This window comes from Chenopodium album, chromosome 8 (assembly GCF_948465745.1).
Source record: "Chenopodium album chromosome 8, dcCheAlbu1.1, whole genome shotgun sequence".
Classification (NCBI taxonomy): Eukaryota; Viridiplantae; Streptophyta; class Magnoliopsida; order Caryophyllales; family Amaranthaceae; genus Chenopodium; species Chenopodium album.
The window spans coordinates 76,604,744-76,618,230 of record NC_137841.1 but is presented as its reverse complement, the minus strand read 5'-3'; the positions used below and the strand labels follow the sequence as shown (position 1 = coordinate 76,618,230).

The window sequence follows — 13,487 nt, the reverse complement described above, 5'->3', positions numbered from 1 at the left end:
TACTCATAAATTATAATATAAATTTATTTTTTGTATCATCATAATATTTTTTTAAAACGAAGGAATTAGTTCAAAATATACCACATTTAAAACGATTGCTTTGTTTAATCGGGTCGGGTCACGAGTCATTTTGGACAGGGTCATTAACTCATTATTTCAAGTTACGGGTCAAGAAATGTTTTTCACCAATATTATTATTATTAGTCATTAACTCATTACATGCCTACTACATAGTTTAAATCGTCACAAAAACACATCAATTCCTAACTAATTTTATATCAATGATATGTTTTAAAACTTGGCATATAGATTAAAAATTTATCTTAAAATTCAATAAACAACCCGAGCATCACACGGGCACAACACTAGTATTTCATAAATTGAACAACACATACGGTAATATTTTATTTTTTAAAAGAAAAACAAAGGAAAGTTCTTATACGTAGTATTTTTTATAAATTTAATAACACAAAATATTAAGTCAAATAAATCAAGAAAAGCCTAAAAGGTAATTGTGTTTTTCACAAATTCTACATTTTTTTAACTTGAGCCACTTTAACTTTTAGCAAGTCAAGTTAACCCTAAACCCAACTAAACCAAGTAGAGCGGTTAAATTAGGCCTACAAGTTGATATCGAGTTAGGTTATATGGTAACATAGGTGGGTTTGTTCATTCATATCACTTTGCATTTTTATCTGATTAACCTTAAGATTGATCAAATCAATTTGACTGCATGCCTCATTACAAAAATATAAGGCCACTCGTTCGCAAAAGTGCAACTGAGGGAGGGGGGGCAATGTAATAGGGAACCTAACATACGTGGATTGGTGCACTTAATGTTAAAATACTGAACCTATGAAAAAGTACATAAACGACAAAAAAGTGAATGAAATCTAAATATTGTACTATAAATTTAGCATCTTAAAACAATGACTTTAGAGTCAGTTTCTCGGAGCAGCAGCACCACCGCCTAACAAGCTTGCCAATGGTCCACCTTGACTCCTCATTTGCTCTTGAGCTTGTCTCATTTCCTCAGGATCTGCCAGGGATACAACATACATTATATACTGAAAGAAGCTCTCCATAAAGCAAAAGCCAAACTTAGAGTAGAGTCAAAGTATATGATAAGTTCAAAAATATACTGTTAAGGAGATGCATTTAAACATTTATACAGGTTGCTCAGAAGAAAAAATTTATAAGCTGGTTAGGAAGTAGTTTTCCGGCTATATTAGCATGAATTCTCCTCAACGATACTTTCCAGGATACTTTTAGGTATTTGCTTCTGTTATTTCTTGGATACACATAATTAGCAGGTGGTGCAGTCACAATTCACAAATAGATGCAATTCTATGTAAGCAAGAATAGAGTTAACTAATTTAAGAGTTCAGAACAGTTACCCATGTTTTCCATTAGTTTGGGCATCACGAAGACAACTAACAACATGAATCCAACCATAAGACCCATAGGGCTCTTCACTAGAGACAGGGGTGAGAAGGGTTCCCTTTTCTGTGGTTAGCAAAGCATGACCAATTGTGTGAGATTCACTGTTGGATAGAATGATACTCCGTGATAAACAAGACTAGTTCATGGCTTACCTCATAGTAGTATTCCTCTCTCAAGGGCTCCAAAGCCAACTCAGACAACCCTCTTCTGGTTTCCGTCAATGCAGCCTGGACTTTTCCAGGGTTTCTAGCACTAACATCAACACGAACCTACACAAACAACATGAAAAAATACTACACAGTGATAACCCATACCTCCAAAAAATAAAAATAAAAAACCCCATAAAATAGACATACCGGTGAAAAGAAATAACCAGTTGCAGCCACTTCAATTAGATGAGTGCCAGCTGGAACGTTATGGCTTTAAGCATAGTAAAGGAATAATTTATAGAGCAAGAGACAATTAAGTATTAGTGAATTTATTCTTCATTAGCATATGTATAAAACACAATTCAAGCAAGACATTGAGGATTGGCAAAAGCTTGTCAGATTAAGACCATCCAAAAGGAATGGCCCTATCCCTACAGATTTATATGAAGTCTTATAATGAAATAAACTGTATTCAAAATAAACATAAAATTTAAAAGTACACTTCGTAGGATCTACATGGTAGGATACAATGAAAAATATCCATCAGGCCTCAAAAATGTAACCCTTTGACCACCATTGAGTATCACTTTGATATTTGAAGTCTTTGCAGGCAAACCAAAATCTCTAGTCCCAAAATCTGCAAGGAAAGATGTGGTTCAGTTTGTTGGATTTTTTCGTCAACATGAACCATAACATTATGCAAGGAAGCATCATCAGCACAGAAAAAAGTAATAGAATATGGGGATGTGATCCTAGTGTATAAAGTTGAAAGCAATAATTTTAGTTGTTGACATAACTATGTATACTATAACATAGCTCTGTCCTATTAAAAATCAGGAAATCTTAATCACTCTGTCCTATTAAAAATGAAAATGACAGAATAATGACCAATAACTTTCCACATTTGATAAATAGGATGCCATGTAGCTACTCCTTATATCCAATTCTTGTTAGTTTCACACTTTCACTTATAGTACATTTATGACGGGTTGTAATTTGAACCATCCATCGAGAATAATAGTCACATATGCCATAGCAAAATGTTTAAACAATATTGTCACCGTTTCTAGAATAGTACTACGTGTAGTTTGTGACTGAATCTCCCAAAATATCCTCGCTAGAATTCAGTAATGTGAGGAAATGGGAATCGCCCAAAGTATAATAGAAGGTTATTTAGCAGAATTGTATAATACAAAGTAGATATATCCTTAATTATGAGGGGTTTGAGCTATGTAAATTATATCTGGACTAATGATTAGTTCATACAGATTATCAACGTAGTCACTCACTGTCTGCCATTAAGTTATTCATACTAGTCATTTAGTAATTATTCATATCTCTTAGAAGTTAGAACATCTATTTCATCTTTGCCTACAAATTTTCTCCCTAAAAAACAGTTTTGAAACCATCATGGAAGTAGTGTTAGGTAGTTAAAAGCAAGTGTATTGCACGGATTTCATGTGCTATTTTGTTAGCAACGATTACAATCCAGCTGATATTAAAAGGCTTAGTTTGTGTTGGTTTGGGAATTATACATTGGTTATCATTCTAATGCAAATCTCTCTTCTTTACACCTAATTATAACGTTATTGGTTTGTTTCAAAAAAAAAATAGCGTTATTGGTTAATCACTTTCTAAAATCCAACTCACAGCACTTAGATGTCTCGAGTCATACTACTAAGTTGTAGGCCTTGTAACTTGGTTCAATGTTTTGTCTACTCCTGTGTAAAATTCACCATGATTGATGATTGAATTACAAATTCTGCAGGCTAAGAATACAACCATTGGTGAAGACCAAAGAACTGATAACGGAGCTTCTACTCAGACCTCTAAATCTGAGCTCTTCATCAGTTTTAAGCAAAATCCTATATATGATTGAACAATCGCTTTGTGCCCTTAGTATTAGCACCAATTAAAACATCTTTCATAGTTCATTCTTATTCCACACTACATTCCTTTACTGTATCATGCATACTTTTTTAATACCTATTACCAAGTACAAACTTTTCCAAAGAAAGCTACTGTCGGGAATTATTCTTAATCTCAATAATAAGAGAGCTTTGACTTCTCAACCTCTCTTCACAACATGTATCAATATTGCCACAAAAACCATAGCTAGTTTGGTTATCATTTCACTAGATCAACCCAAAGCTAACAGTCTAACACCCATCAACAGGACACCGACCTACCGCGAGATATGAGATGTCAAATTAATCCAAAGAGACTAACTCCAACCAAATAAACTACTCAGTTAACCCCCCCAGCGCACGGCCACACTACACAATACATGGAGAAATTCGAATGATATTGAATGTATTAGTAAACCTATAGACAAAATTATCTCATCTTACAATATTCTAATAATTCAAAAGCTTCAAGTAATTCAAAAATCAACAACAATGTCTTCAATTATAATCCATATAGGTCAACCTATAATTTGTTGTGCTATGATTGTTTCAATAATCAGATTCAAACCCACATAAAAATCAAGTCTTTCAATTTAAGAAACTAGCAAACTGTACATTAATTAATGACATAAATTCTCAATTAAAATTATTCAGAACAGAAAACATATATCTAACAACTAAATTGAGAAGAAGAAAAAAAAAAAGAGGGTCAGAATAATCGTACTTGGGATTTTTACTCGACCATTGATAGTGAAACCATCATTCAGCCTGAAAAATCAAAGTAATCAACAAAATTAATATGATGTAGATCTCAATAATTGGCAATTTGGTTCAAAAAACAAAAAAATAACCGTCAAATAATAAAATTGGAAGAATAATTAGACATACCCAGATGAGAAAGCGAGAGTTGTTGGCAGAAGAACGCAGAAACAAAGCGTTAGAGAAAGAGAGAGAAGAAGATTGGATCTGTTTATCGTCGCCATAGCAGAAGAGTTCGAAGCAGTCAATCTGCTTTTAATTTAAGTCGATATGCTCATTTGGTGAAGACTGAATAGGCAAAGGGTCGTTTAGCAATTTAGTAAAGTAATTGGCACTTGGGTGTCATTAATTTTAATCACTCTAATTTAGATTAATGTAATCATATTAATCGCAACAATTTACTTTCTCATTAAGCAACTTTGGTAATTTGTTTACACAAGTAACATCTTTTACGGAGTAGTAAATTAAATACATAGTAATATTTCAAAAATATACACTACAAATGATAATTCAACAATGTTTTATCTAATCTGATTAATATTTTGTTGTAGACATGATAAATAGTGTAATAGTCAATATATTGTGATTAGAGGTGGTTATTGGACAGGGTAGCCCAATGATAATAGATCAGGGCCAAGCTTATAGGGCTTTTAATGGACAGGGCCCTTATTGGGTAGGGTCAATATAGGGCCAACATGTTTTTCCAATTTAGTTGATAAAGAAAATACATAATGTAAAAATAATTATATAGATTAATTTGTATTCATATGTATTTAATAATGGTTTTGTCCAATATTTGTTTTAATTGATATTTTGTAGGCCCGCCCATTATCGACCCGCGGCCCACATTGTCCCGACCCTATATTGACCCTATAAAATGTGACCCTCTTTGACCCTGACCCTGACCCGCAACCGACCCGCATCGACCCTGACCCGACCCGCCCAATAACCAGGTCTAATTGTGATTAATCGGAAACATAGAGAGTCTCATGCGTCCTCTACTCCTCTATTGCCTAGAAATTACAACATTTTATTTAGTACAATTGTCAATGTATATATTTAACAATATACTCCGTATTTGATTTTACATTACTCTCTACTAAAACTTAGATAGAAATGAAAATTTTGAGATATAGAGTAAGGGGGCGTTTAATTTGGACGTTTGGTTCACTTAATTAAGGTATACGGTATGGGTTTAGAATGGTTTAAACTCATACTTTATGTTTGTTTTATTATTTTAGGGGGCGTTGGTTCACAGAGTGGTATGGGGTTGGAATCAGGAATGGGGTTAAGGTAGTATCGGGTTGGAACTTAATACTTAATACCATGTGTTTGGTTTAATTCTGGAATGGAATATCTCACTATTTTCTCCTTTTATTTGATACCTAAGGGAATGGAATGAGCCAAACCCACCTCCCCCCAAGGTTTCTAAACCCCATACCTCATGGGTTTGAGGTATGGGTTTGAAATTCATATTTTTGACAATCAAACATATGGTATGGGTTTTAGTCATTCTAAACCCATACCTCATACCTATATTTCGTGAACCAAACGCCCCCTTAAGAGTTTCAAACCCATACCTCAAACCCTCAAGGTATGGGGTTTAGAAACCTTGGGGGGGAGGTGGGTTTGACTCATTCCCATACTTTTAGGTATCAAACAATAGAAAAAAAATTGCATTTCATAATCATACCAAACATATGGTATTAAAAATCGAGTTCCAAACCCATACCACTGTGGTTTCATTCCTGATTCCAACCCCATACAATTTGTGAACCAAACGCCCCCGAATCTATAGGAAAGTGATATATACAACCAATAAGAAACTAGAAAAGGTATAATAAACATAGTCAAGGATTAATAAACATAGTCAAGGATTAATAATACTATTTCCAAACCGTATTCCATATCACACTAGGAAGTGCATTAAAAACTTTTGTACAAGGTTTGTATATAACATTACCCTATTTTCTAAAGTTGGTTTAAAAAAAAAAATAAAAAAATAAAAAAGTCCTTTTGATGTTGTGAATCTTGTGAGTTGTGATAGTGATCACGCTTCTTTAGGGTTTACTCTTACTGTTAAGATAATTAGGGACTAATAGGAAGGGGTCTTTTTGGCCCATATATTGTGCTTGGGATGCCAAATTTGGACCCTGAAAGTAGGAGGTGAAAATTAAACTTCACAGTGACTTTGAAACAAAATTGACTTAAATTTTTATTTCAGATCAATACAAAATCAAAGTATATATACACAGAGGGTGCAACTGCAACACCCATACAAAAACTGATTTTTTTTTTCTTTTTCTTTCTTTCTTGTTGGTAACTAACCTTCAGACTATCATTATTCATATTTCACCAAGACATGATTTAGATTACATTATTTTGCTCTTTTATATTCTGTGCAAATGTCGTTTACCCCTTGGGAGTTCACGCTCCTTTTTTTATGACACTTCTCGCCCAAAGAGCAAGGCTGATGACGAGAAAAAAGAATATGATACTCAGTTAAGTGTAGTTCCGGCAACGTTATAAACCCAGCTTCTTCGAGCACCAATCTGAAAGATTAGCAATTACAAATCCGCCAAATACCTGAAATGTTGAGCGTTCCCATGAACATGTTAAAGCAATATTGATTGAAAATTGTAAACCCTCAAAACAATGCATGCCTACAAATGTTTTTAACAGGAGAAAGAAGTATGAGTATTTGAAGAACAGCCAAGTCATCTGAGCCTAGGCATTTACGGTTTGATTTGGTACACATTAATGATTAGCAGCATGACAATAAAATTATGTTCTGGCACAAATTAATCCTACATAAATGTCCATGATAAAGCATCTCCATTTGTAAATTTAATTTTGTTTGCCAAAGAAGCTCGTATTTTGACTTTTGAGGTGGTAGTAACTCTAGTAAGAAATGAAGGAAAACTGCATCTATGTAAGCGGAGATGCATAAACTGGGCATTCAGATGAGGCATTTATGTCAAATTAACACCAAAAGGGCTGTCAGTGGAAATAATTATCAGAACATCGGCCAGATTTTAGTAAGGGTATCATCCAACAGTATACTACTATACTCTTAGTAGTACCACAAACAAGACCATGAGAAAAAAGAGGAAGGCATTAAGAAACAACCACCATTTCAGTAGAGAATAGGAAGTATGAGACTCAACTCATAAGGACTTTATGCACAACTAATGTATTTTTTAAACTCATTTAATAAGTTGGCAAACTCAATAAGTAAAGAAAGCAGAAACAACTCTCTTTGTCAGTAATTGGAAATGAAAATTATCTTGTCAATCATATTTCTTACTATGTACAATAAATTAAATTTGAATCTAAATTGATGAAGTTACCTGGATAGAGCCAAGAACATAGACTATGGAATAATGGCGACCATGTATAATCATATCAGCCAACATTGCAAGAGGGATCGTAAGCGACATACCCAAAGTTGCAACCAGAGGAGTTGTCCATACAACAGATAATGCCCTGATAAGAATAGGTGAATTAGTATGTTAAGAGTTAACTGAAAAAATAAACCATTTATTAGAAGGATTTGGAAAAGGACTAAATACCAAAAGTAATCAGATAGAACGCTTCCAATCAGTCCATTTGCAAGAACAACCTCGTCTGTTTTAGCAGAGTGAGGTATAGTGAACTTTGGTTCAATCCCTAAAATCGTCAATGGCCACACTGAAAGACAAATAGCAGAATAACTGTCATTCAACCAAACAGGAAAATAAAATATAGCTCCTCACAAGGCACATGGAAGAAAATCACATACTTCAGCAAACAAAGAGAATCAGAAACAGTTAATCAGCACTGCACTAGCATTTTTATCACAATTTTTACCCTTTGTTCCAGAATCACTTGTAAAATCAAAGAAAGATCACTTACCAAGCCACCAAAGGGCTATTAGAGTAAAGAAACCAATGTATCCAAAAAGTTTCTGAACATCCACTTTTCCTTCTTCCTCACCGGCAAACTTTTTCAGTAGCACTGCAAAATTAATAGGATTGTAAGCATTGCAGGAGGCGTCGCCGCAGGGTGCTAACAATAACAAATTGAAGTTTTAAATGTAGCATCTTACCAGTGAAAAGCCCATATGACATAGCTGAGAGAAGCCCAAAAAGATCCCCCACGAGTGAACGTTGACCATCGCTGGAAAAAATTTTAAAAATTTGAATTGTCAAACAGTAATCTAAATCACAAACATTGAAAAGAACACCAGAAGCAGCATGAGGTATCCTAGTAGATGCCAGAATGTGAACAGCATACTTTGGGCTTCAGCTAAAGAGATGTTACATCATAACCTATGTGTAAATGTCTGCTTGTTGCTATGCCAAACTAGCATCTAAACTAGAATTTCTATATAAGGCTATGCTTGGAGTGAGAGGAATGAAATATGGTCATATGGGGTTACAAGAATCAATTAGGCGGCTTCTAAAAGGTGGTGATGGAGGTTGTTAAAACTTGGTGGAGGAACCAAATGCCCACATAAAGGAGTATACACCCCTCCAATTTGGCAGGTGACATAATTACCTCCCTAACTAATTTACATGATAGCTTACGCTCCACACCAGCTTGAGATTCAATTCTTAAATTGATTCTCCACATTTCTATGGCCTAAATGTGATAACATTAATTTCACAGTTTACTATATAGTCACAATGATTAAGAAAAAGCTTATGGGGAAATAATGGCAAGCCAACTATTGACAAAGTAAAATGGTCCATAAACAATAGAGGAACAATTAGTCTTAAATTAAAGTAAACTACTTGTAGCATTAAATTCTAAACTGATGAATGGCAATGAACATGCAAGACAATAACTTGTGTAAACAGTTGCTAATTGATATAAATTGCAACCAAAATTTTTCATATTGTGCAACCAAAATAATACTAACTTGACATAATGGATTTTTCAAAGATAAGTAATCTTTTATTGTGCTCCTATATTTGTGCACTAGACAAATGGGGATGGGGCTGAAACAGAAGTAAAGTGAATCATCCTGTAGCATACCACCTGATACATCACTGATGTACTTAATAGAAATGACAAAATTACAGACACTTCAGAAGATTTACCTTGAACTACTAAGTTCCGACTCATCTGAGGCCCAAGTTTTCCCCAAAGTAGTCATGACGACACCGGCCATGCTAACAAATACAGCAACAACCTTGGCCATGTTCAATGAATCCTCTCCAAGGAGCACTCCAATGAAAAGAGTAAAAAGTCCAGAGGTTGAGGATAAGACTGTCGTACTTGCAACACTGGTACGTGCCAAGGCAGCATTTGAGAGATACTACAGGAAATTAAATTTTCATGTCATAAATTTTGCTGTACAAAGCAGATCAAGGGAACAGATGAGATGTATTAGAGAACAGGATTCCCTTCCACAGTGCAACCTCAACCTGCTGAGTTTCAAGCTTTCAACGGCAAATTCAAATCTACCAGAACCTTTGATATAGTTCTTGTCCAAAGAAAATCATCTGTAACCTAAATCAAGACTTTTTAAAAGAAATTCCTTCTCTACATAAAACATTATTACTGAACCATTTAGCCATTAAACCACCACTTCTTCCTACTCCACATACAATCACACTAAATAATTTGTTAAGCATACTTTTGGTACACCAATTACTTGTAAGTTGTAACCAATTGTGGAACTTGAACATAAATATCATGAACAATTGTCAAGGTTTGGATCCTTAATCTAAAACTCATTATATTAAAGCATAACCATAAAACCTAAATCAGCAGAATATAAGAATATATATGATTGAATGCAAAACACAAACAGAATTCAAAGCACCTCAAGAAAAGAAAGACTTGAAGAAGCACAGATAACAGAGAAAAAGCAAATGATGTAACTGTTCAAGCAACAAACTTATAACAATTAAATGGATCGACAAAAAAGTAGACAAGAATAGATTATCCAAACAGAAAAGAAATATTAATAGACAAAAATCTGAAGTTTAGTTACCTCAACTGCAAACCAAAGAGGGGCAAGGTATAATCCATATCTAACAATTTCCCATTTGCTGAGCTCCCTCTCAGGCTTCCTCAAACCGTCATCAAGAAAAGGTTTTTCTTCTCCCACAGAAAGGTTCAAGTCACAGTTTTTTTTAATGGGAGTCCCTTCCAATTCCATTGCACAGATTTTCTGCTCAACGTATTTAAGAGGAGAATCAAGTATGTCCACAGAATCTTTTACAGTTTCAGCAAGTTTCCCATTCCTTGATGAGCAATTCTTCATTTTCCGATAAATCCAATCTTTAATATAGGATATGGGAAGGTAAACCACCATTAGAGATGCCCCAAGATATGTCACTGCAAATGGCTGTCTATATGCATTATATATGTCCTGCATGGAAGATATTTGTCAGGCGTTAGACAAGGTATGGAAGACTATGGACAAACATATGCCTCAATCATGTTGGCACACAATCAAGAAAAAAGTAATTTTGAAGCAAAAAACAGATACAACTATGCAAAGCTGAAAAATATTCATAGATGTAAGCTGTATCTTCACATGTAAAACTTCAATTCAGAGCATAGCTTAAATACATCACTTGCATACACTCTCAGGGCAAGGAATATGAATTAGTTGAGGCTGCTGAGATAGTTAATCGCAATATAACAAACTGAACAGAGTACACCCCACAATAAGGTGTCGCTGTAATTTGCTTTAGTCTTGGAACAGTCTATTAAGCACCAAGGTTTTTCTACTGTCATTCCATTATCTACCTTCATTTAAGGCATTGCACCAGCCCCTCTCCCCCCAAGGCCCCAACAACCCTGCAGTTTCCAATAGTGATGCTCTCTTCATCTTTATCAGGAATATCACAATAAAGGGGATCGGTAACGCTCAACACGAAAACCAAAACTAAATCATTGAACTCGTGTGGTCACAAGCTCTCATTTCCAACACCCAGTAAACATCGTTTAATGATCATATAAATAAAGTATATATATTTTGTTGCTACTTGCTAATTGTTTCCCTATTCTTAAGCAATCCTCAGATTGTTCACAAATGATATACATTATTCACAATGTCACCCAAATTTGCAAAAAACTATCTCAGATACCAGAATGAAATCATAAAGCTATTTAATCTCCAGATCCATCTAAGTGGGGTTTATGCTGACTCTTTTACCCAATAACTGATCTTACACCCACCCTATATGAAAGTCGTGTGTTTTCACCACTGGAATCCTATTCAATACAAGCAAGTTGCTACTTCATTGATTGGATTACTCCATCTAAGTGACAAGTGCACATAAAATATACACCCTGGTCTAGGAAAATTGACATACTGTGCCACCTCCCATAGTAAACAATATGACATGTTCGTACTTAAACACCCATTATAATACTTTCATACTCTCACATTCTCCTTTTTGTTCCCTTTAAGCTAAGGAGTAAAGGAATCTTCTGAATACCATATTCACCAAACTATTATTTGAAAGAGGAGAGTGTTTTCCTGACATTCCGAAATAGCACGTGATTATTATTTCTAGACAGGGTGACTATATGCAAATGGACAAATAAGTAGAACAGTCCTCTCCGGCCTGGCTGAAGGATTATATCCACTTCCACATGACCATGGCTACACAGTCTAATTGGATGGAAGACATAATATATTTCAGGTAAGTTGTAATTGTATTGGAGTTCGAAAGAGTTCATCAGACCCCAATACGGACTCGAACAATTGACTGAAATCAACCTCATTCTCTCTAAATTCAACAGTCAATCTTTGGTCAATCACCCCCTTATTGTATACTTAGAACTCCATCTTAATAAAGTCTTCTATAATCAATCATATTTTATGTTATACATATATTTAAATGAAGCATTTGGGTGAGTCATTACTGCACAAATGCAAAATTTTCCCTAACCTTCTATTATAATTTATAAACCCATTTCCAGTAAATAATAATTATAACAAATGTACTATTTGCAAATTATAACAACTAAAATTATCAAAATATCAACTCCAATTCCCAATTTTTCAGCAGAAGTTCTACTAAAATTAACACACACGTATCCAAAAAAAAAATGCAACAGTAGCTTCCAACTTTGAACTACTAGATACAGATTACAGACCCACATCAAAAATTGAAACAAATATCATTAACCAGTAAAACCAGTTTCAAATTACCAAAATAAAACCCATGATTATATTTAGCAATTCAGCCCAAATTTTGTATTAAAATCCTAAAAAAGAGCAAATTATTCAATTGAACAAAATTAAATACTAACCTGGGTAACTTCTGCAGAAGAGACCCAAATGATAACAACAGTTCCAATGAGAAACAAACCAGCATTATACTTGATATTCATCTCAAAAATCAATGGAAACCCCCCAAAATCACAAAAGCTTAATCAATAAGAAAAACCCAAAGAGATCTATTTGAGCTGGGATTTTTTGAGAAAATTTATGGGGCTAATTTGGTTGCTGAAATTCACAGAAAAGGGTATGAGATCTGAGAATTTGATTAACCTATTATTGTTGAGGATGAGTTGGGTTGCTTCAAGCAGAATTGTGGGGAATTTTTTTTTTCCTTTGTAGGAAAGAGGAAAAATAAAAGAGATTGAAGAGGAGGGAAACACTAAAAAAAATAATTTTTGGTTGTTACTAGTTAGTTTTCGCTCTTGTTAATGGTTATGTGTAAATTTTTTTTTGACTTAGTTGACTATAACCCATTTTGATAGGGGGTAATAAATGACAGTAATAAATAAAGATTTTATTTTCTTTAATTTTCAATGTTTTATTGGTTTTTTTCATTTAATAAATAAGGATTTTACTTTTATCAATATATATTTTGTGTCATTGTTCGAATAAATTTTTTTTTTTGTTTGACGGGTTGTTTGAATAATTCTTGTAATACTCTCCTATGATACTTATCAAGTAATCACATGATTATTTACTCCATACTCTATCACACGGTTCATATATACCTGCTCTTTATATATAAACTAGTGAGTAGCTCGGACGTTGCTCCGGGTTTCTACTGTTGTAGACATACAATTAGTAATTTTTTAAAAAGGTTTTTTAAAATTGAAATTGTCATTATTAAACTAAAATTGAATTATTCACTTATTCTCAGAGGTTTTTATTTTATTATTTTTTTTTTAATTGAACCTTGTGGTTTACACATATATAATCTTCTTTACATTTTAATATCATAGTTGATATTTGTCTTATATGGCTAAATAGTCAATTTAG

The 13,487-nt window shown here is 33.9% G+C and overlaps 2 protein-coding genes across 2 annotated transcripts; both read right to left on the bottom strand.

The window, feature by feature from the left end:
* Positions 1-711: 711 nt before the first annotated feature.
* Positions 712-4,539, bottom strand: LOC145556810 (ER membrane protein complex subunit 7 homolog). Its single transcript, XM_081618459.1, has 7 exons — positions 4,388-4,539; positions 4,224-4,267; positions 2,121-2,229; positions 1,800-1,863; positions 1,596-1,712; positions 1,398-1,506; positions 712-1,039 (listed from the first exon to the last, which is right to left on the bottom strand). Exons 1-7 carry the CDS (start codon positions 4,480-4,482, stop codon positions 942-944), a joined length of 636 nt encoding a protein of 211 aa, XP_081474585.1. The 5' UTR covers positions 4,483-4,539; the 3' UTR covers positions 712-941.
* A 1,886-nt stretch (positions 4,540-6,425) lies between these two features.
* LOC145556809 (putative vacuolar membrane protein YML018C) lies at positions 6,426-12,881 on the bottom strand. Its single transcript, XM_081618457.1, has 8 exons — positions 12,521-12,881; positions 10,242-10,622; positions 9,343-9,560; positions 8,346-8,416; positions 8,153-8,254; positions 7,831-7,948; positions 7,609-7,744; positions 6,426-6,844 (listed from the first exon to the last, which is right to left on the bottom strand). The coding sequence occupies exons 1-8, from the start codon at positions 12,599-12,601 to the stop codon at positions 6,782-6,784; spliced, it is 1,170 nt and encodes a 389-aa protein (XP_081474583.1). The 5' UTR covers positions 12,602-12,881; the 3' UTR covers positions 6,426-6,781.
* Between the last annotated feature and the right edge of the window lie 606 nt (positions 12,882-13,487).

What these genes read in the sequence shown, in the direction of transcription:
- LOC145556810 (XM_081618459.1), bottom strand. Translation starts at nt 4,482, where the DNA reads ATGGCGACGATAAACAGATCCAATCTTCTTCTCTCTCTTTCTCTAACG. An exon ending in ACTCTCGCTTTCTCATCTGG is followed by an intron (nt 4,268 to 4,387) that starts GTATGTCTAATT and finishes TTGATTTTTCAG; the next exon opens with GCTGAATGATGGTTTCACTA. An exon ending in GAGAGGAATACTACTATGAG is followed by an intron (nt 1,507 to 1,595) that starts GTAAGCCATGAA and finishes TGCTAACCACAG; the next exon opens with AAAAGGGAACCCTTCTCACC.
- LOC145556809 (XM_081618457.1), bottom strand. Translation starts at nt 12,601, where the DNA reads ATGAATATCAAGTATAATGCTGGTTTGTTTCTCATTGGAACTGTTGTT. An exon ending in TCGGAACTTAGTAGTTCAAG is followed by an intron (nt 8,417 to 9,342) that starts GTAAATCTTCTG and finishes AATTTTTTCCAG; the next exon opens with CGATGGTCAACGTTCACTCG. An exon ending in GTCATATGGGCTTTTCACTG is followed by an intron (nt 8,255 to 8,345) that starts GTAAGATGCTAC and finishes TTAATTTTGCAG; the next exon opens with TGCTACTGAAAAAGTTTGCC.